We start from the raw sequence: 22,192 nt of genomic DNA, 5'->3' as shown, positions 1-22,192 counted from the left end.
AAAATAGAAGAAATAAGACGACCAGCAAATACATCAAAGATGGTAAAAGTGATTCCATCTTTGTGTCTCCTCCCATTGTTTCCCCAGTCTGTCTAGTTCCCATATTCCCAGGACACCGCTGGACAACAAGTGGGTATTCCAAGACTGAGAGACAGCCAGAGTTGGCAAAAGATCAGACATTCTTAAGTAGAAGTAAAAATACTATTGTTCCAGTGAAAGTTAAAGTACTGATTCAACTTCATTACTCAGCTAAAGCAAAAAAGTACAGGCTCGAAGCGCTTACAGAGAAAAGCATACAACAGAATACAACAGAATGCTGTTCGCGGCAGTAACACACACTTGGAGGAGAGGCTCCAGCCGTCCATTCCAGCCCTATCCCTAACATTAACTCTAACCATAACTTGAACCCTTCAGGTCTTGTTTTACAAAGCGACTCATGATTAGAACAATAAACACATTTACACATACCGATGATTTGTCACATAGCATCGTTACCTGTTGGGATGAGAACGTGTTGTTTCCAGAGCACCACAAATTGGGGTGTCTGTAGCTCAGGTAGAGCAGGAAACCTACTAATCAGAAAGTTGCTGGTTCAATCCCCGCCTGCTCCAGCCTGCATGCCAAATATCCTTGGGCAAGACGCTAACCCCAAGTTGCTCTCCGATGCATCCATCGGGAGGATGAATGCGTATTAATGTTAGATAGAAAGCACTTACAGAGAAAAAGCATAGAAAAAAGTGAGTGCATGAATGAGGCAAGTTGTAGAGAGTAGAAACGTTTTATACAAGAACCAGTTCATTTACCGTTATATTTTAGTTTCATTTTCAGTTCTGTACTTTTTACATGTAATATTGATTCATTAGATTGACTACATGTATTAGACCTAACTTGCGGACAGCAAATTTAAACAACCGTAATAATTTATTTTTAGCGTCTGAAATATTTATTTAGTTTGTTTTTTCTTTTCTTTTTGGCTCCTGATATTAGTCAACTACTCTTTGTCAATGTTGAACTAATAATGAATCTAAGAAAAGGTATTTGTCACGGTTGGCCAGCGTCAACCGTGGGGATGTGAGGAAGGAGGAGCCAGGCACGGAGCTCTGAATGCAAGCAGTGCGTTTATTTACAGTGAATGGAAAATAACAATAAATCCGCAGTGCGTTCCCGACTCCCGTGAAATGTCCTCTTCCCAGTGCTAGTGTTCCTTGTCTCCGCTCCTCAGTGTCTGAGCACCCCGTGCTCGCTGCCCTCTCGTCTCCACGCTTCTCCTGGGGAGATAACAAACAGGCAGCCGTAAGACACATACAATGCGGCAGACTATCCGTACTGACTGGCCGAGAGACTAACGTGAAGTCACGCAATGATCCAGCGTCAGAGAGAGCGCCGCCGCATTCTTAAGTAGTTCCTCCGACAAGGCTTGATCAGCTGTGTGATGGTCTTCAGGTGTGGCCAACCACCTGGCAGGGCCACACCCACCAGGCCTGAAGGTGCCTGTAAACAGGTGCTCTCAGAAACTCCGGCATCCACACACACACACAGATATACCTGCAAGCAGGGAGAAGGAGGGACAGCACACCAAAAACACACATGTCTATAACTGCTGGGTCGTTTAGACTCCTGAGCTGTGCACGAGGGGTCGACCACCCACTGGAAGGCCGGGCACTCGTTTTCAACTGTAATATACCTGATGTGCTCAGGTAACCTGTAGCGCCATGAAACCTCTGTCACACCAGGGCGCATAAAAAATGATGCTTTAAGAGACTGATGGGATCGGGCAGCAGGGAAAACATCCACAAAATGCTACCTTCAGTTTGACTCCCTAAGACTACCTAAACTAAGTAGAGTCATTACATGCTTGTTAAAAGCAAACTCTCATATAGTTTTTAATGTGCTTCTTTCATTACAATGACTAGATAAAGAATGTGGCCCTGTCTCTATTTAACACTGGCTACCCCAAAATGTTTCCAAACCTACAACCGTAACTTTCACTGAGAGATTTTTAGATACAGTTATTGAAGCTGTGGGGTTAATTTTTTAAGTAACACGAGACGAGAGGCAGCAGCATACATACAGAGCATCAGTGATAGAAAGCTAGGCTAACATAGGTATAAGATCACGGAGTGGTCTAGTCAGTCTCCAGACATCAGTACTGTAGAAAATCTGTGGAGGGAGCTGAAGTTTCAACTTTCCAAGTGGCAGTCAAGAAACTTACAGGATTTAGAGAGTTTCTGTAAGGAGCAGAGGGTTAATGTTTGTGTGTCCTCACTGTAAAGACTGCAGGTTACTGGAGCGTGTCGTGTCATGTTTCCTGTTGCTCTGAGGTGCATCCAACAAATACACAAATCATTTACCACTAATAATAACACCTCCCCCACTTAAGTGTGTTCAACAGGAAGCTAAAAGTTGTTAGCTGTTAAAGTGTTCAAAAAACAGCAGGAGCTCGGTGTGAGGCCACAGTGGGCCAAAAAACACACACAAGGTGACCTCCAGCAAGGACAAAATGTATCTGGACGTCTCTGTGAGCATCTGTCTCACTGTGTAAGTGTAGCACAGTGTCTGTGTGTGCATGGCTGGGCAAGAGAAACAGCACAACTGAAAGCCAGCACTCAGACGAGGACCCGGTGCATCGTCTGTCTCATCTCAGCCAGTTTACTTACAAACTCTTTAAGTTTGAATTTTAAAGCCGACAATGTGCACAGGGCAGTGATATTTAAAATGAAGGTAAACTATTCCAATCTCTGCAGCTCCAATTGTGTATCTCACACACACACACAGTCCTGAATTCATTACTGAAGTCTCATCCAGACATTCAATGTGCTGTGTAATTAAATTGAGACGTGGGGTCAAAATTCCCACCTAGATTGAGTGAGATGAAATAGAAATCGGCTCTCCTCTAACTGACTTTATAGAAATAATTACAGAAGCTGCATTTATAACTGTTATTAAATAACAGCAGCACACGAGAACTAAAGTGTAATCCCAGCACATTTCGCTTCGCTTGCACTGATTCTTTAGAGATGACGACTGTGGTGGGTAATTAAGGGCAAACAATATACAAGTCGCGTGAAAAATGGAGGCTGCATTACCTTTCCAAAGCTTCCTTTCCCGATGGCCCGCAGTATCTGGAAGTGGTCAAAGTTTACTGTGGAGAAAATGAGAAGCAGTTAGTGAGAACGTGTCAGTTTGAGCTGAGCTATAAAACAGGGAACATGACATGTACAGCACTGTGCAAAAGTCTTGAGCCATCCCTCATTTGCTTCCAGGGATCCGGACTTCCCTGTAATCTTTAAAGTGGTATTAAGGAATAGCTCTCCAGGCTTTTTAAAGTGTTTCTGATTTTTAATCCAGGGCTTGTATTTGACCACTTTTTGTCTGTTAAGACCCTTCACACTAATCTCTGAAACATTCAAACATAAACAGACACCTAAGTCACGGAAAGGACCACAAAACTTAACAAAGAACCAATTTTAAATTGTATCTGTACACATTTACTTGCAGCCTACTGCAAAAAAACAAAAGCCCACATCATTTGTTCTCACTTCTTTAGTTGAAGAATGCAGTTAATAACACCGTTAACACAGACTGACCTGGCAAAACACGAAAAAATAAGGGGGTGGTTCAAGACTTTTGCTCGGTACTGTATGAGAAATGCAAATGTGCACTTCACAATGTATCGCTGCACTTCGGCAGTACTGTGAAGATTAAATGTTTTTTCCTTCCCGATGCATGTGAAAGGTTAAGACTTACATCTCCAAATGTACTGGAACTGATTTGAACCAGAGGACTCAGCCACACTGTTACTATGTACTGCATAAACACGTTTACCGATGAAGGTAAAGCAGACGCTGTCCTGACTGTGTGGCTAAATTTTGTGCTGAAAGCATCAAATCAATTGAATATGATTAACTTGCTATGAGAGGTTTTTACTCCAAGTGTGACTTTTTCTGGCTTCATACACCTTTCAGGGTCAAATTCAAGCACTTTGTGAGCACGTTTAATGTCCATTTTCAACATTTTCCAGCACATTACCATAAAAAGGATGCATATTTCACTTCGCATCACCTGAGTAAGAGTACGTGAAAGGCCAAATTAATAAGTCTTCTCATCAGATATTGATGCTTCTTTCTTATGTGACACAAAAAACAGGAGGAGACAGATCTTTGCTTGTGTTGTTTATTAAGTTCATTCATTCAAAACTAACTGTAAGACGCTTAACTACATTGCAGTCTGTGTTATTGTTGTAGACCTAATTATCACCTTTAAAGTGTTTGTGCTAATAACATCATGTAGAGTAAGACAGGCATAGAGAACAGCACTGACTGGGAGAGGCTTTGAACAGATGACATACTCAGATCAATTCAACACTTTAGACTTTAAAAATGCACAAGCGTCTTTCAAAAACCCATTTATTTAATCTATCATCATTGATATTATTATGTACAGTTATAATGTACTGTTCATCTCCCTTAAATAAACAGGCAGCCTTAAAGTGTGAAATAGTCACTTGTCTACTGTCTCAGTGGCTGATAGTGCCCCACAGGCCTCAATGTCAGCTTGAAGCCATTATGTTTCAATTGTTTAATGATAAACAGATTTTGAATGAAAGCGAGGAAACTTCGCTAGCACAAAAAAGTGCCTATTCTTTCTTCCCATATGGTTCAGTCATATTACCGTCATTTCCCCCTAAGCTGTTCCCAAAGACACCAGGTTAATACTTGAAAAGGCTGCAGCGATACACAAAAATATCATCAATATTCTGTTTACTTGGTGACAACGTCGCTTTTAGCCTTCAATCAGAAAGCCTGACGTTGGCTAGTTAAGCATCGGGCTAACGTTTAACGCTTTCACTTGAGGGAAGTAACTCGTATTACTGCTACTGCTGTGTAATCTTGGTTCAATTCACAGCATATTCTACAAGTTACCCTGCAATAACTAACTGTTAGAATAGCGCCACCGTATTGTATCGCACTGAGTGCACTTCAATCCTTTATCCCGCGAGTTTGCTAGCTAGCAAAATAATAATACCAATTTTAAACAAATAACATGTGTAACGTACACACTCGAGAAAATTATTTACTAGTACTTACGCAACTCCCCCGTTGTGAAAACGTACAAATCCTTCTTGTATTTTTCGTTTTCCAGCAAACACTCATTAAAACGGCCTCCAGGCACATTAGCGCACTCACCCCCGACTGATCAGGGAGGGGGTGGGGGGTCACACATTGAAACAGACTAACGTGCAGAGGTACAGCCCAGGCAGACAAATGTTGCTTTTAGACTTTGCGACTCGTTTTATTTCTCTATCTGATAAGAAAACTATTCAATCAGATAGTTATTTGTGGTGAATGAAATACGGTTACAGTTTCAAGAAGTTTTAAGCACCAAATCCGAAATCCAAGCACTGCAATATTAAAATCCAATTCAATTTCTTGTTTGCTCCGAAATCTACGACATGACTATATACAGAAAAGCTTAACATGGTATGCAAAAAAAACCCCGAAGACAATACAAATACAAATACATGAACAAAAAATGTTTTAACTGTCAGTTATGTCATTTTAAAATTTTCCAAAACTAACATTTTCTTTGATTGACTGATATTAAATTGATTAGGGTCAAGTTTAGTGTGAAAAATATTACACAAACAAGCACGTGTGTGCGCATGCGCACATATTAGAATCCCTTCGATCGCTTCTAATATGTGCGCATGCGCACATATTAGAATCCCTTCGATCGCTTCTCATATGTGCGCATGCGCACATATTAGAATCGCTTCGATCGCTTGTGACGTGATAACTTTGCTTTGATCCTTTCTGACGTCATAACTTTGCTTTGATCCAAAACCTATAAATAGGAGCGCTCACCTGTTACTTTATGCTTAACGGACGTTGACCTGCAGCAACTAAAACCCTGTCGAGAAGATTTGAGAGCAATTTACGAGAGAAACCAAAACAAGTTCAGTTTTGTTTCTCACCAATTCACAGCGCAAACAGACACATTACACCATGTCAGCCAACCCAGCCTTCGGCTCAGATGAGCTTGGAATATCTAAAGGGACCATTTTGGGAGATCACCACATGGTGGAGGCTTTCCTTGGAGAAGGAAGCTTTGGTGTTGTAACGAAATGTCGCGATACAAAAAAGAACCAAACTGTTGCTATTAAAGTCAACAAGAGCGACCCTGAAATTCTGCTCCAGGCAAAACTGGAAATTTTCATCCTGGAGCAGCTACGACGCTTGGATCCAGACAGGTGCAACATTGTCGAATGGAACGGCTATTTCCTCGATGGAGAGCGCATTTGCTTGAATTTCGAACTCCTCGACCAAAGCCTGTCAGACTACATAGGGGACCGGAATAACCGAGGTCTCCCAATGAGAGAAATCAGGCCAATTTTGCATCAGCTCGCAAATGCTCTATTCCACCTGGGTTCTGTGGGAATAGTGCATGCTGACCTCAAACCTGTCAACATCATGGTTGTGAACCGCAGTGAGTCTCAAGTCAGAGTCAAACTTATAGACTTTGGCATCGCATGTAACACCTCTGCAGTGATTCCTGGTGACTGTGTGGGGACAATTGGTTATTGTGCACCTGAGATTATGCTTGGCACTCCATATGATGAAGCAATTGACATGTGGTCTCTAGGGCTGGTAGCTGTGGAGCTTGCTACAGGGGTGCCTCTCTATCCTGGGGAAGACGATTATGACGTTTTGAAATTCATAATTGAAACCCAGGGTCAGCTACCAGATCATCTTCTAGAGTCTGGCTTGTACACTGACAGCTATTTCATCGAGGATAACCACAACAAACAGCGCTGGACATTTAAGACCCCAGAACAATTTCAATACGAGACAGATTATCGATCCAAGGAAACTCGATCGATAAAACTTAAGTGTCTCGATGACCTCGAACAACTGCTGAAAGTTAGGCGAGGACCGGAAAATGGCCAAACATTATTTGTAAGGCTAATCAAAGAAATGTTGGCCTTGGATGCAAATCAGCGCATAACACCCTCGGAGGTTCTGAAGCATCCCTTTTTCCACCCTGGCCTCTCAAGGAGAACCCCCTGCACTGACATGAATAGTACAGGGGGAGAACTCCTTGTGCTCTCTCAGCAGCCTTCAAGCTGGAAAAGTCATGGATCGCAAAAATTCAGCTGCAGTTTCCAAAACTCAGTTGAATTTCCTCAAAAAAGAGACATCAACACCTCAGCCAACCCATCTGCCTCTGAAGATGATCTTCAAATAACGGAAGGGACCATTTTAGGAGATCACCACGTGGTAGAGGCCTTCCTTGGAGAAGGAGGCTTTGGTTTAGTAACCAGATGTCGCGATACAAAAAACAACAAAACGGTTGCTATTAAAGTCAACAAGAGCGACCCTGAAATTCTGCTCCAGGCAAAACTGGAAATTTTCATCCTGGAGCAGCTACGACGCTTGGATCCAGACAGGTGCAACATTGTCGAATGGAACGGCTATTTCCTCGATGGAGAGCGCATTTGCTTGAATTTCGAACTCCTCGACCAAAGCCTGTGGGAGTACATTGGGGACCGGAATAACCGAGGTCTCCCAATGAGAGAACTCAGGCCAATTTTGCATCAGCTCGCAAATGCTCTGTTCCACCTGGGTTCTGTGGGAATAGTGCATGCTGACCTCAAACCTGGAAACATCATGGTTGTGAACCGCAGTGAGTCTCCCGTCAAAGTCAAACTCATAGACTTTGGCCTCGCATGTCCTGCTTCTGCAGTGATTCCTGGTGACTGTGTGGGGACAACTGGTTATTGTGCACCTGAGGTTATGCTTGGCATTCCATACGACAAAGCAATCGACATGTGGTCTCTGGGGCTGGTAGCTGTGGAGCTTGCTACAGGGGTGCCTCTCTATCCTGGGGAAGACGATTATGATGTTTTGAAATTCATAATTGAAACCCAGGGTCAGCTACCAGATCATCTCCTAGAGTCTGGCTTGTACACTGACTGCTACTTCATCGAGGATAACTACAACAAACAGCGCTGGACACTTAAGACCCAAGAACAATTTCAATACGAGACAGATTATCGATCCAAAGAAACTCGATATATAAAACTTAAGTGTCTCGATGACCTCGAACAACTGCTGAAGGTTAGGCGAGGACCGGAAAATGGCCAAACATTATTTGTAAGGCTAATCAAAGAAATGTTGGCCTTGGATGCAAATCAGCGCATAACACCCTCGGAGGTTCTGAAGCATCCCTTTTTCGACCCAGGCCTCTCAAGGAGAACCCCCTGCACTGATATGAATAGTACAGGGGGACAAAACCTTGTGCTCTCTCAGCAGCAATCATCGTTTGGGTGGCCAGAATTCTAGGGGAGCTAGAAATTCTTGTGGAAAAAAAAGCCCAAAACAATAACATCAACAAAAACAACCAATGAATATGGTCTTAAACTTGGGCACAATTTGGCTTGAAATCCATCAACTAATCTCTCAATATTCAAAGCGGAGCAGCAGACAACTTACCATCACATCAGTCCTTCAATCAGACCTACAACAAACGTCTTCAGTCTCTCACCCCAACCGGTCGCAGCAGATGGCCGCCCCGACCTGAGCCTGGTTCTGCCGGAGGTTTCTTCCTGTAAAAAGGGAGTTTTTCCTTCCCACTGTCGCCAAAGTGCTTGCTCATAGGGGGTCATATGATTGTTGGGTTCTCTGTATGTATTATTGTAGGGTCTACCTTACAATAATACATACAGCCTTGAAGTGACTGGTGATGTGATTTGCTGCTGAATGAATTCGGAACTAATTGGAAATCTGGATATTAATTAAATAAACCTGCTTTGAGCATCAATTAATTGTTGTTTGAAATTCTTTATAAATATATAAATATAGTGCCACTCTTCTACTGTTTAAATTGCAACTGTTTAAAACTGACTAATTTATTCATACACTTGAGCATAAAGACACGCACAGTAAATGGCCTGTATTTGTACAGCGCTTTACTTAGTCCCCAAGGACCCCAAAGAGCTTTACACTACATTCAGTCATTCACACATTCACACACTGGTAATGGCAGCTACATTGTAGCCACAGCTGCCCTGGGGCGCACTGACAGAACATTGCAGAACCTTCAGCACCTCGTATGAAAAATATTTGACTGTGTGTATGCTTTTAGCAGTGTGTGGATTTGAGAAAATCTAAAATAAATTGAAATTTGTTATTAGAAATTGTTTTATAAATTTCAGTGCTATATTATGCATACAATAGGACATCTATTTAGATTTACATCTTCCACAGAAAAAACTGCACATTACTGAAACTTAGTATACTGGACTTTGTTGTTGTCCCACACAGGTTCAATTTAGAGTGGTAGATGGCTCAGTGCTCAGTCAACCAAGATTTTATGATAGTGGGCACAATGAGATAGATAAGCTGCTTGTAAACAGTACTTTTATGCTCTCTTTTTCCATTTGGATAAGAAAGAAAGAACCAGGAAACAAAGGCAAACAAATAATCTGTGCCTTTATCCCAGATTCACATTATAGGAACAGCTGCTCAATGACCACTGTAGTCTTTGCTTACTGCACTTTTATCTACATCTATGCAAAGTGATCCACTACACCTACTTTTACAGTTAAATCATTTTATGAGCACTCATGCCATTTTAATCTGAGTTTCTACTCAAATACAATCAGTAAAGAGAAACACAGTCTGTGACGTTTGTTTTGAAGGAAAAGGTATTCCCTGCAAATGTTTATCTGTGTGAGACTATTCAGAAAACAGTCATTTTGTTTTATAGGTGAGACACTTGGCCTCTTTTTTCCTTGTTCTACGTTTGTCTTTTGTCCGATTACGTTATTATTATTATGTCCGGTGTTTTGGTTGATATCTCTTGATTTTCCCATGTCAGAGAAACAGGCTCTGTGTTTTGCCTTATATGCATCCACAGCTGTGCCACCAACCTATCAGAAGCTTCTTCAGCTCAGAATGGAATCGTCTGCAGTTTTCTTATTAATTAACAATAAACTTAGTGTATATGTGCTCCTAAATTTGGTGAAAGTGATAAAAAAGAGACAGCTCTCTCTCTTTATTCTGACATTTAACTAATTCAAAAGATATTTCAATATTTATTTATGCAAAACAAAACAAGTTTACTCTAAATTGATGTTGTACAGTAAAAAAAAATGTTCTTGCGTTTTCCATAAAGTGTATGTAAATATCTGGTTTCAACTGTGAATGTACTGCTGTGTATTGAAATTCCTTTTGTTTTGCATAGAAATATACTGAACAACATACAAAGCATAATATATAAAATAACATCTACCAGAGTTTTTCTTTGAAAGAAGCTCCTTATGTCCAGTCTTGTATATCAGTGCATAACTGAAACCGATTGATTTAGCCGTGGAGGGAAACAACTGAAAATATGAAATAAACACACATGTAAGCTAAGACTCTCTAAAGAAACAGCATTGTTGTTGTTCGGCTTTTCATTTCACCTTTTGTTGATTCACTTGAAGAGCAAGTAACGTAATATGGGTCAAGTGATCCGTTTGATATCAATCTTTTGTGATACACCGTCATATTTGTACAGTACGAATGATTTGCTTTGGAACCTGGTCAAACTTCAGTTCTCTGTCTGCCTCCCTGCGTTTCTCCAACAGCGCACTCGTAGGCAGCAGCTGCCCCCCCCCCTCGCTCAGTGCCTGAGCTCGGATCATACCAATATTAAGGGGGATTTACTCACAGTCGTAAATTCCCACAGTGTACACTATGTGCTTCGAATATTGTGAGTGTTTTTTGTTTTATACAGTTGTCAGCCAGGCATCTAACTATGAAAAAATTACAGTCCAAAAGACCCTGGGCTTCTGAAAAAACAACCCGGGCTTAAGCCCAGTAAGAGTAATGATGTTGGACTATATGTCTGTTACGCAACTCAGCTCAGTCGGACCAGGATGGCCGAGTGGTGAAGGTGTTGGACTTAAAATCCAATGGACATTTGTCCATGTGGGTTCAAACCCCACTCCTGGTAGAGAAATCAACCTACTAAACTGACATCTTACAAGGTATCAAAGGTCGGGGTGACGAGATGGGTTTTCACTGTCAGCGATAATGCACACAACTAGGGATGGGTATCGTTTAGGTTTTATTTGATACCGGTGCCAAATCGGTACTTTTGAAACAGTGCCGGTGCTTAAACGGTGCTCAAACCGGTGCTTAAAGAATGGAGAACACAAAATTGGTCCAAAAACCTCTCATGTTCAGCTGTTTTTTTGTAAAAAGATAACAATGTTAGCCTTTTCTGCAGCTATGGGGCATATATGGTATCACTCTTGGCTGGAAGCAGTGCTTAATCAATGGAAAAAACACAAACTTTATCCAAAACCTCTCATGTTTAACTGTTTTCCCACTTTTTCTTTGGTCATTTTAGCCTTTTTGGCCAGGGTGAAGGGAGTATCTGCCATCAAACAAGAAGACAGCCGCATGTAGCTATGATGATGTTTGCTAGTTCACCTTACCTGCATTAATGTAATAACATGGTTAGCCTACTCAACGTAAATTACACACGAACATTAAGCTACTCACGCAGAGAAGAACGGCTGCTGCTGCATCATCATCCTCATCATTTCTGATACACTGGCAGGGCTAGGGGCCAGGACTCTCCTCTTCGGGGTTTTTGGGGGATATTGCTAACTCCGGGTCAGATAACAGGCAACCCACGCACAGTAGATGCGCTCGGTGTGAGGTCTCGCAGCAAGCTATCATACGGCGCATTTCTGGGCTTTTAAAAAAAAAACGCTATGCGTCGCCAGGTGTTTCATCGGATTTGAGGTGTTACCTCCTTTGACAGTATCACAGTATCAGCTTAAAGCACTTGTTGCAGGCTGCTGAGTTTGCATATTTTGCTGTGAAGCAGAGGCGGAGCCAGACATTTGAAACACCCGGGGCTTAGCCCAAAAGGGTAGTATGCATGTGGGATTTTTTTTTCCCTTGGGGTGGGGGTGGGGGGGGGGGGGGGGTAGAAATGACTGAAAGATTAATTGGCTCTGTTTTGAGTTTTGTTCAAAAAAGAATGACTTCATATAGGGAAAATATATATCACATGTGCAGGACACCTTAAGCTAGTTTTTTAATTAAGCAGCAAGGCAGAACAAAATCAGGGCTGTATCAAGACACGAGGACTAAACCCCAATTCAACCAGACCCAGAACTGATCCAGAATTAAAACAGGACTACAACAGTTCAAAATCAGGACTACTTGGGACTTAACCAAGACAGAACCAGAATCAGAACTAGATGATAGTAGCACTAAAAATCATCATAGACCTGCACTACATTTATTTTTTAATTTTACCAAAGTACAATATTTAGATTGAGAAAAGTTTATATAATTATTTAGCCTTGTTGTGCAAACAAGCCTTCATAACTTAATAAATATAGAATTTGAAAAATAACAAACCTAAAAAGAAACACTAGGTATGAGATACATGAGTACCTATGATACGGTGACACTTTTGGTAAACAACCATTTGACTAACATGTGTCTCACCTGCTCTTGTTCCAATTCTGTTCTGTCCTCATTCTCTATCTCCCTCTCTGTTCCTCTCTCCCTCTTTGTGCTGACAATCATCAAATATACAGATATTTACAAACTCTTCAGATAAAAACACAAACACTTTTTAATTGTAACATCAAATCAGACTAAATGTTTATTTTTTTAGATTGATAAATATAAAAAACACATTTGTTAACTTTAAGAGTAAAGAGAGAAACTGTCTGTATTTCTTAATTGCAAATGGCACCAAATTGTATTCAAAATTGAGCCACACTTATGGAGCTCCACAGTTCTTTTCCTGGTGTTTTGGTTGACATCTCTTGATTTTCCCATGTCACAGAAACAGGCTCTGTGTTTTGCCTTATATGCATCCACAGGTGTGCCACCAGTTTACTCACATGGACTCTACTAACCTATCAGAAGCTTCTTCAGCTCAGAATGGAATCGTCTGCAGTTTTCTTATTAATTAACAATAAACTTAGTGTATATGTGCTCCTAAATTTGATGAAAGTGATAAAAAACAGAAAGCTCTGTCTCTCTTTATTCTGACATTTAACTAATTCAAAAGATATTTCAATATTTATCTAAAACAAAAGTTTACTCTAAATTGATGTTGTGCAGTAAAAATGTTTTATGTTTTCTCCCTAAAGTGTAAATATCTGGTTACAAATGTGAATATCCTGCTGTGTACTGAAATTCCTCTTGTTTTGCATACAAATATACTGAACAACATACAAAGCATAATATATAAAATAACATTTACCTGAGTTTTTCTTTGAAAGAAGCCTCTAATATCCATTCTTATATTTCAGTACATAACTGAAACCGATTTAGTCGGGGAGGGTAAGAACTGAAAATATGAAATAAACACACGTAAGCTAAGACTCTCTAAAAAAAAATAGCATTTGTTCGGCTTTTCATTTCGCCATTTGTTGATTCACTTGAAGAGCAAGTAACGTAATATTGGTCAAGTGATCAGTTTGATATCAATCTTTCGTGATGCACCGTCATATTTACATTATTTGTACAGTATGAATGATTTGCTTTGGTACCTGGTCAAACTTAAGCTCTCCTTAGTATGGCTGGCTCAGTCTCTCCAACAGCGCACTGACGGGCAGCAGCTGCCCCGCCCCCTCGCTCAGTCGCTTAGTGCCTGAGCTCGGATCATACCAATATCAGGGGGGGATTCACGCACAGTCGTAAATTCCCACAGTGTGCACTATGTGCTTCGAATATTGTGTGTACTTTTTGTTTTATACAGTTGTCAGCCAGGCATCTAACTATGAAAAAATTGCACTCCAAAATACCCCGGGCTTCTGACAAAACAACCCGGGCTTAAGCCCAGTAAGCCACCCCCACGCTCCGCCCCTGCTGTGAAGTACAGCCAGACTTTTGACCGCTTCGCCTTGGGCATTTTAATCTGTAGCTCTGCTCTAAAAGAACGTACGTACCTGGACCCGCCTACTGTCCTGGGAAACGTAAAATGATTGGCTAGAAGTGTATCACAGCTCAGGAAAAAAAAGCACCGAAATAAAGCACCGAAATGTGCGCTGCTTTTCGGTTACTACCGTTTGTGTCAGATGGGCACCGGACACCGGTACCCATCCCTACACACAACATAGCCTCATGCATATTCACCTGATAAAGGTATTGCACATAATCAAGTAGTATTGCCTTATTGTCCACATCTGTACTCATCAACCTGCAAAATGTACCACGGCCATGTATTAATTCTCTCCAACAACTGTGTCTCAATATCCTCTGCTATTTCCTCGATGCAACGAGTGACGGTGCTAGCCAACAGAGGCACCTGTGCTATCGTTTCAGCTGCCATCTCTCCGAAAAGTTCACAGCAAATGTCTTTAGTGGCAGGGAGGATCGATTCTTCACCAATAGTGAATGACTTTTTAGCCTTAGCAATACGGTTAGCCACCAAGTATGATGCTCTCAGTGCACTTGTATTTGTTGTTGTGGAGGCCCTCAGTAATGGCTTCTGTCTCCGTTGTTCCCGCTTTTTTCTTTTAGACTAGTCCAAAGGCTTGTTTTTTAATGTCGGGTGCTTGGTCTCCAAGTGACAAAGCAGTTTTGAAGGCTTCATTGCCTCATTGGAGAGCTGGTCTCCGCATATATTATGCAGAGCGAGCTTGGTGCATGGGAATCACTTGTCGCAATATATCCATATTTCAAGTAGGTCTTTTGGTATTGTCTGTTAAATGCAGCTTTCTTTTTCTTAGTAGTTGTCATAGACTCTTCTTCTGTCTCCTCACTGGGCCTTTTTTCCTTTGCAAAAAAACCCTCCAAAGACATCTGTTTTTTACTAATTTTGCTAGTTTGTGGGTTTAATATTAACTAATGTATCTTGACATGCGTCAAGAGTCAGTCATAGACTGAAGTAACTGAGAGAATTCAGTCTTTTTCCAAATAAAACACTGTTCAGAGTCGGATAATAAATAAAACGGAAATAATGTAAGTTATTTATTTTTTCTGTGCGGTACGAGCTTCAACTCTCTTGACCCGGTACCAAACGACTCAAGGCCTGGTACCGGTCCGTGGCCCGGGGGTTGGAGACCACTGCTATAGACTACAGTGTACGCTCTACACCTACTTACTGGTTTTTGTTGCACCAGTCTGCATCTCCCAATTACTTTGTGTGTTTTGCTTACAGCTCCGCACCACCCAGGCGGCAAAAAATGTGCATGTTCTTTGTGATCTCGTAACCAATGCCCTCTGCCGTCAAAGTCGAGAATTAGTTAATGGGCATCATGTGACTAGTGGAAGCCAGATCCTTTTATTTAGCAAAATTGGGGTTAATAGTTAAATGTTATTGTTGAGGGGCACAGACAGCACATGTACACAGATTAAAAAATAGTAATGCTTCAAGAACAGGGCTCTTGGGACGTCCAAGAGGAAAGGGGCAAATGCTCAAGCCCCCTCTGTTATGGCAACGACGTTTAGACTTTTGTCTTTTGGACATTTAGAAAAGTCTTAGAAATGAATCGCATGCCAAAATGAAAACCAAAAAATTGGATGACATTAAAAACAAAAGAAACAAGAGACAGGGCACTGAATAAGAACTTGTCAGCTTGTGAGTCTTGTAACTGGTGATGCTCCAAATGTTAAAAAATAAATATATAAAAACCAACAAACACCAAAAAGTGACATTTATTATATGCTTATTCTGTGATCAGATAAAAAAATATTTTATTAGACGCAAGCTGGATCTAAGAGATTATTTCTACACAGCATCCTACAGTCAGTACAATTAATATGTCGGTATTGGTGGGATGAATATAAAATTCCCTAATCAGAAGGAAATAATAGTTTTATGTTATTTCATGTAACGTGGGAAGAAATACAGGTTGATCACATGTTAAAAAATGTATATACTTATCGCTAAGACAGACTCAAATAAAAACTTATAATGAAGAAGACGTTTCCAGCGACGTTTAGTTAGAGCTGATGATAAATGTTGCTCTTTTGTTATCTCAGAAATGTATATTTGTGGGTACAGCAGTAGAGCGCATGGGGATTTTTCCTATAGTTGCATTATTGGATTCAAAGGTCATTTCATCACCATAATAGTGCACAGGTAACTTTCCTTCACATTTGACCACAACTATTCTGTTAGTGAGAAGTTTGCCTTTATACTGACATTTGGGTTTCCTGGCTCCATTGTTCTTCAGGTCACATCTAACAATGCGAAACTTTGCTACACTCTTTGTCGTGCCATTCGTCTGATCATATCTTCCTTGACCATTACAAATAGCTTTGACCTGTTTGTAATCACTGAGGATGAATGTGTTAACATCCTTACATTTGTTTCGATCAGCATATATTTTCTTTTTTTTCATTTCTGTATCACATTTTTTCACGCTCATCTTGGCATCTACATGCTGTCGTCTAAACTTTTCAGAATTTGTTTCATTCAGTCGCTTCTCAATTCGGTTGGGTTGAAGATTGGCTGGTTTTGAGAGTACAGTAACAAAGGGCAGCACAAGCAGCAAACAGGTAAACATGATCCTCATTGTTTCCTGGAGAGAAAAACAGGAACATTTTCCAGATCAAGAATTTAATGCAACAAAAGCGTCATCACTGTAGTGGCAGAAGTAAGTATTTGATCCCCTGCTGAATTTGTAAATTTGTTCCCTTATAAAGAAATAAACAGTCTCTAATTTTTGTGGATGTTTTATTTTACTGGAGAGAGACAAGAACACCAACAGAAACAAAACACAATACATGATTTCTTTTCACTGATTTGCATATAATTGAGTGAAGTAAGTTTTTGATCCTCGACAACCCAACAAGAGTTCTGGTTCCCAAAGACTGGATTACAGTCAATCAATCAGTCCATTACAGATACTCCCAATCTCAGTTTATTATGTGTATAAAGCACACCTGCCCACAGTACCAAATTCTTCCATTCCAACTCCATCTCCACCACCATGGGCAAGATTGAAGAAGTGTAAAAGGATTAGTTACTGAGGTCTACTCGGGCAAGGGACCTCAGGGACAAGAAAAGTCACGGTCAAGACCAAAGACCTCTTATCTTGCTCCATGTAATATCTTGGCTCATGGGGTGAGGATAATCATGAGAAAGGTGTTGGATCAGCCCAAAACTACAGGCCAGTCTTAAGTTTGCCAGTAAACATCTAAATGATTGAGAGAAGGTTTGGGGGGAAATGCTGTGGTCATTTGAAATCAAAAACTCTGTGGCATGAACTGAGCCCACTGTGTTTGGAGGAAGAGAAATGCTGAGTGTAACCCACAGAACACCATCCCCACTGTCAAGCACAGAAGTGGAAACATTATACTGTGGGGCGCCTCGCCACATTGAGGCCAGTAGATGGAGCCATGTACTGCAAAATCTTGGACAAGAACCACTTTCTCTCAGGCAGAAGACTGAAGATGTGTCATCGATGGATCTTCCAGCATGACAATGGCCTAAAACATACCACTGATGCATACTTTAGGTGTGGCTAAAGAAGAAGCACAAGGACATGGAGTGGGGCTAAGGCAGTCTCCAAACCTCAGTCCTGAAGAAAATCTGTGGAGGGAGCTGAAGCTTAAAGTTACCAAACAGCAGCAAAGAAATCTAAAGAATTCAGAGAGTTTGTGGAAGGAGGAGTGGAAAAAAATCCCTCCTGAGATGTGAGCAAACCCAGTGACCAACTACAAGAAACATATTACCGCAGTGCTGGGCAATAAAGGTTTCTCCACCAAGTACTAAGTTGTGTTTGAGATCAAATACTTACTTCACTCAGTGACATATAAATCAATTCATTTATTTTAGCAAATACATTTTTTATTGAATTTTGGTTGATATTCTGTCTCGTTACATCAAAATGAAAATACTTAAACAAATTAGAGACTGATCATTTAATATAAGTGAACAAACTTACAAATTCAGCAGGGGATCAAATGATTATTATAATAGCTTCTTTTTATGACCAGCTTTTCTCTTTTTTGTCTTTTTGAAAAGCTGCTGGCCAACAAAGTTTTATTCATAGGTGTTTTTTGCATTAGATAAATTTGCAAACTGAACTCCACGCTTCCAGAACCTCTCAGTTTCTTTGGCAGAGTTTACTTTTCATTTTTAATGGCTTGTTGTTTTTTTTATTGACTTATATAGAAACCCACACAAGTTTAACTTTAAAAACAACTTATGTAACAAAAATATGAACCAACTTAATGGATCAACATAAATAAAAGGATAATTTCAGTGTTTTTCATCTATTCTTTATGGAGTTTTTCCAAAACATTTTCAAACGTTCAGATCTGTCTTTTATTTTCTTGTTTTAACATTATACATGGTGAACTAAAAACCCTGGAACATGGTTTGAAACATTGAAGGCGGCATGTTTCGCTTTTTGGCAGCTTTTATTTTGAAACTGCAACACTAAGCAGTACTTCTCCACACCTGTGGTGCACGCGCTGCGCAGACCCCGTCGGGCATGCGCGGCAGAGGAGGGGGCTGACTTGAGCAGAAAGCGCGGAGAGACAAGTCGAAAGGAAAAGACAGACGATCTCTGATAAAGCAAAGCAGACAGAAAGAATTTACCTGAGCTCTGCTGGACAGGTAATTACCGCAGTTTGGTTTAATATTTTGTTTTAAACAGTGTAACTACGAAGCGAACACAAACACAGGTGATATATTTTCATACAGTTATGTTCCAGTCGGGTTAATGTTTGTGTGTCCTCACCGTAAAGACTGCAGGTTATTGGAAAGTGCCTGAAAATATGTCTGCAAAGCACCCCTCAGTTGAAATATTAATTTTGGCTCGCTATCTACTCTAGAAAATAATTTGCGCGTCTACGTCGCCATTTACGGTTCAATGTGTGGCCGTAAGCAAGGAATTCCTGGTGCTCTGAGGGTCATCTAACGCCAACCGTCATTTAAAAATAACCAAAAACAGCTGTCGTTACTTTAATGTAGTCTTTTAAATCATTAAATGATAAAATAAAAAAATTAATATAACAGCTTCAAAAAATTCAACATCTAAACCAGTCAATTCTTTCTTCAGTAAATATTTTGAAACTTATCAGAGGCACTGGAGGACATGTTGAACAATAATATTGTGTACGTTTTTTAGAGTATTACTGGATATTTGTAAAACAGGCAATTTTAATCATTTACTTGCATATGGTAGATATGGTAAACAAGTGAAAATGAACAACAAATTAAGTAATTTAAATAAATTTGATGATTTTTGAGTCTCAGTTGATGAGTTCATGAGGTGTATCTAAAGGCAACTTCTCTACTTCCATCCACACATTGAACCTTACAGAGGGAAACGGTCATTGCACTCAGTCATGACAACATTCTTGTTAAATGTAATTATTATATTAGAAAGTTATGAAACTTTTAAGCAAACTTTTCCAACTGAGGACACTTACCTTATTTTTTGCTTTACTGATCAGTGGTTGGTTGGTTAACCTGCAGGAGTTCAGGCACGAGTCAGTCGTCTGGAACAGCGGGTGGTGAAGATGTCTTCAGTAAATGAAATGCTCTAAAGGGGAATTAAAATTGAACATTATTTGAACATAAATAAAAAAAGATAGGCCTCTGCCTGTGCATGCACATTTCTTATGCACGATATTCATGGTCAGAGAACCCAGATGATGCATGTTTTAAAGCCCATATCTGGTTAGTGAATGTGAGTATAAGTGTGGCAGGAGATCGAGTTATTCAAAATAAGCCTGCTGTCTATAAAAGATTTTAAATATACAAATAAAAAGTTCTTACCAAACGAGGAGTCAAGATGAGCAGAGACCAGGTCTAGTGCAGCTCAGCTGTTGTTAAATTCTACCTGAGCAGGTTGGAGCTCATTTGTGTCACAGACAAGTAAAACTTTGGGGGCTTCAGCTTTTAAACATTTCAGCAGCCCCACCTTAAATTAACTAGCATCAGTGTCTACATCACCAGCCCACCAGTTAGCACTGCTCTGTTTGTGGTTCAGAACATGCTGCAAACATGATGTGAGGACCAGTGACCACAGGTGCAGATGCAGGTTGTCTTTCATAGCTCGCGTTACAACAATTGCAGCTATTTTTTTTTTTCAATTCAATAAACCACATGTTTTAAAAATAAGTAAATTAATAAAATATTGACATTTGTGAAAAAAGTACAGAAACTGCCTTTTGGCTTAGTTTTTGTTAAGTAAATAATGGCACGGTGTAATATATCACGTGTTGTTATTCCCCTGATGTTGTATACACCTAATTTTAAAGTGGGCACTAAGACTCTATTGTAGAGTCTGACAGCAGCTGGAAAGATATCTGAAATTTCTCCTCGCACACTGTTGTTGCAGCAGCGTGTCACTGTAGGAGCTGCTCAGTGCTGCTAGGATGACCTGCATGTGGTGGGAGGTGGGTTTTTGTCTTATTTTTAATATCCTGTCCTATCTGCCAGCTTTTGCAATCAGAATTGTGACCTGAATGCATTGTGGTGCACAACACATTTTGCTTTTGCAAGATCAGCTACTTAGAATCTCTATAAGCTCCTCTTGTTCATGTGACTATGTTATCTGTTTATTTATTCATTTCTATTTGTGTTATTTCAGTTATTACACTGGTATAGTATGACTATGTCACCTGCAGCCTCCAGCAGTACCAGTTACCTGAGACCACACATCTCAGCAAACAATTGAATCTAGGCTTCTAGGTGTCCATCAGGTGTGATGTCAGAGCCACCAGCCTGCAGCTGTTGTTCATTTACATCTGCCTAATTGATCATTTATCCTCAGCACACTTTTCAGTTCCCTTGCCTGAAACTGGACAATATGTAAAGTCTAAATTCAAACAAAGGTTGGGGAAACCTGCGCTGAGCTGAGACAGAAGAAGTCTGAAGTCGAACTCGGATGAGTGACAGAGCGTTCCTGCTACTGAAAACTCTACGTCCAGATGAACAAAATGAACTTTTCGGGGCAGGTCCCCAGATGTTTTCTCTTCTCAGAATCCTCTTCACAGATCGTATCTATTTTATCTGACATACAGTCATGTGGAAAAGAGTGTTTTCATAGGAATCTATAGAGTACTCTGAAAAACTAAGCACTGTACATGAGTGAGTAGCTTGTAGAGCCACCTTTTAGCAGCAGTAGTGTCAGCTGCTGTTATTGTGTATATATTTATTTATATTTAGATTTCTTCATACATTCTTATATAGTTCTATATTGTGTATTTTGTTGTACAGTTATTTTATTTTCAACTTTAATTTATATATTTTATCTTATTCTTCCCAGTTAAATTTACCCTTCATTCTAATTTGTGTTGTACAGTTATTTCATTTTTAACCTTAATTTATATTTTATTCCTTCCTAGTAGAGCAGGGCGATATGGCCAAAAATATTTATCACGATATATATTTGAAAATTTGCGATAACGATATAACCGACGATATAATTGATGCGAGACAAAATACAGCTCCACAACATTACTAGCGCAAAAAGACAACCTTCCATTTATTTTCACTTAAACAAGAAGCTGGTTTTTATGTACATTAAAGCTTTATAAAAATGTAACAGTGCAAATGCAAATTCCTTGCTGAAAGTTTAACCAAAAGGCATTTCCAGTAGAAATGGGCTGACATATCCTGAGCATAACCATGTATAATATCCACTGAAGTTAAAAAGAGGTGCTTTGCAACATTAAACTGCAGTGTGCAGTACGTATTTTTCGGACCATAAGGTGCACGTGATTATAAGGCACATTAAGCGAAACAAAGCAGTCAGATAAATCAAACTTTATTAAACTCATTCTTCTTGCTTCCTCCACTTCTGTACCATTGATTCATTAATGTTGAATTCTCTGGCAGCTGCTCTATTCCCATGTTGTTGCAGTATATTAATGACTAACCTCGTATTGTGGATGGATTATCTCAGTTGTTCTCCTGACTGAAGTTTGGTCCGTTTACAGCATCCTGCCATGCGATTGCATTTGTCTCTAACCATGAGGAACCTTCACGTTAACTTTTATAAGTGGAAAAGTGTTAGTGTTGGTCCTCCAGCTTCACTGTTTATGTTATGCTAACATAGCTGTGTCGCTAGCGATCACGTAGCACATCATTATATACCAGCTAGCCCAACTTCAGTAACCCTACAAACGTCACTGCTGTTTAGTTTTCTGTCTTCATTTATGTTGGAAGTGATAGCAGAGCTGTACGTTTGAATTTTTTC

At 40.1% G+C, this 22,192-nt stretch overlaps 1 protein-coding gene, 3 long non-coding RNA genes and 1 other non-coding gene across 5 annotated transcripts; 3 read left to right on the top strand and 2 right to left on the bottom strand.

Moving 5' to 3' along the window:
- Positions 1-1,101: 1,101 nt before the first annotated feature.
- On the bottom strand, positions 1,102-5,592 carry LOC120732165. Its single transcript, XR_005695539.1, has 3 exons — positions 5,088-5,592; positions 3,087-3,142; positions 1,102-1,268 (listed from the first exon to the last, which is right to left on the bottom strand). It is a non-coding gene; the product is annotated as an uncharacterized LOC120732165 (long non-coding RNA).
- Positions 5,593-5,751: 159 nt separating this feature from the next.
- LOC120732151 (homeodomain-interacting protein kinase 1-like) lies at positions 5,752-8,824 on the top strand. Its single transcript, XM_040029539.1, has one exon. The coding sequence runs from the start codon at positions 6,006-6,008 to the stop codon at positions 8,340-8,342; it is 2,337 nt and encodes a 778-aa protein (XP_039885473.1). The 5' UTR covers positions 5,752-6,005; the 3' UTR covers positions 8,343-8,824.
- A 2,091-nt stretch (positions 8,825-10,915) lies between these two features.
- On the top strand, positions 10,916-10,998 carry trnal-uaa. The gene has a single exon. It is a non-coding gene; the product is annotated as a tRNA-Leu (tRNA).
- Positions 10,999-16,367: 5,369 nt separating this feature from the next.
- Positions 16,368-19,894, bottom strand: LOC120732155. The gene is made up of 3 exons (XR_005695537.1): positions 19,765-19,894; positions 19,416-19,528; positions 16,368-16,552 (listed from the first exon to the last, which is right to left on the bottom strand). It is a non-coding gene; the product is annotated as an uncharacterized LOC120732155 (long non-coding RNA).
- Positions 18,451-21,117, top strand: LOC120732202. The gene is made up of 3 exons (XR_005695551.1): positions 18,451-18,597; positions 20,330-20,387; positions 20,582-21,117. It is a non-coding gene; the product is annotated as an uncharacterized LOC120732202 (long non-coding RNA).
- The last annotated feature ends 1,075 nt before the right edge of the window (positions 21,118-22,192 follow it).

This window comes from Simochromis diagramma, unplaced genomic scaffold (genome assembly GCF_900408965.1).
Source record: "Simochromis diagramma unplaced genomic scaffold, fSimDia1.1 OVJJ01000339.1, whole genome shotgun sequence".
NCBI lineage: Eukaryota > Metazoa > Chordata > Actinopteri > Cichliformes > Cichlidae > Simochromis > Simochromis diagramma.
This window is presented reverse-complemented; position numbering and strand designations above follow the sequence as displayed.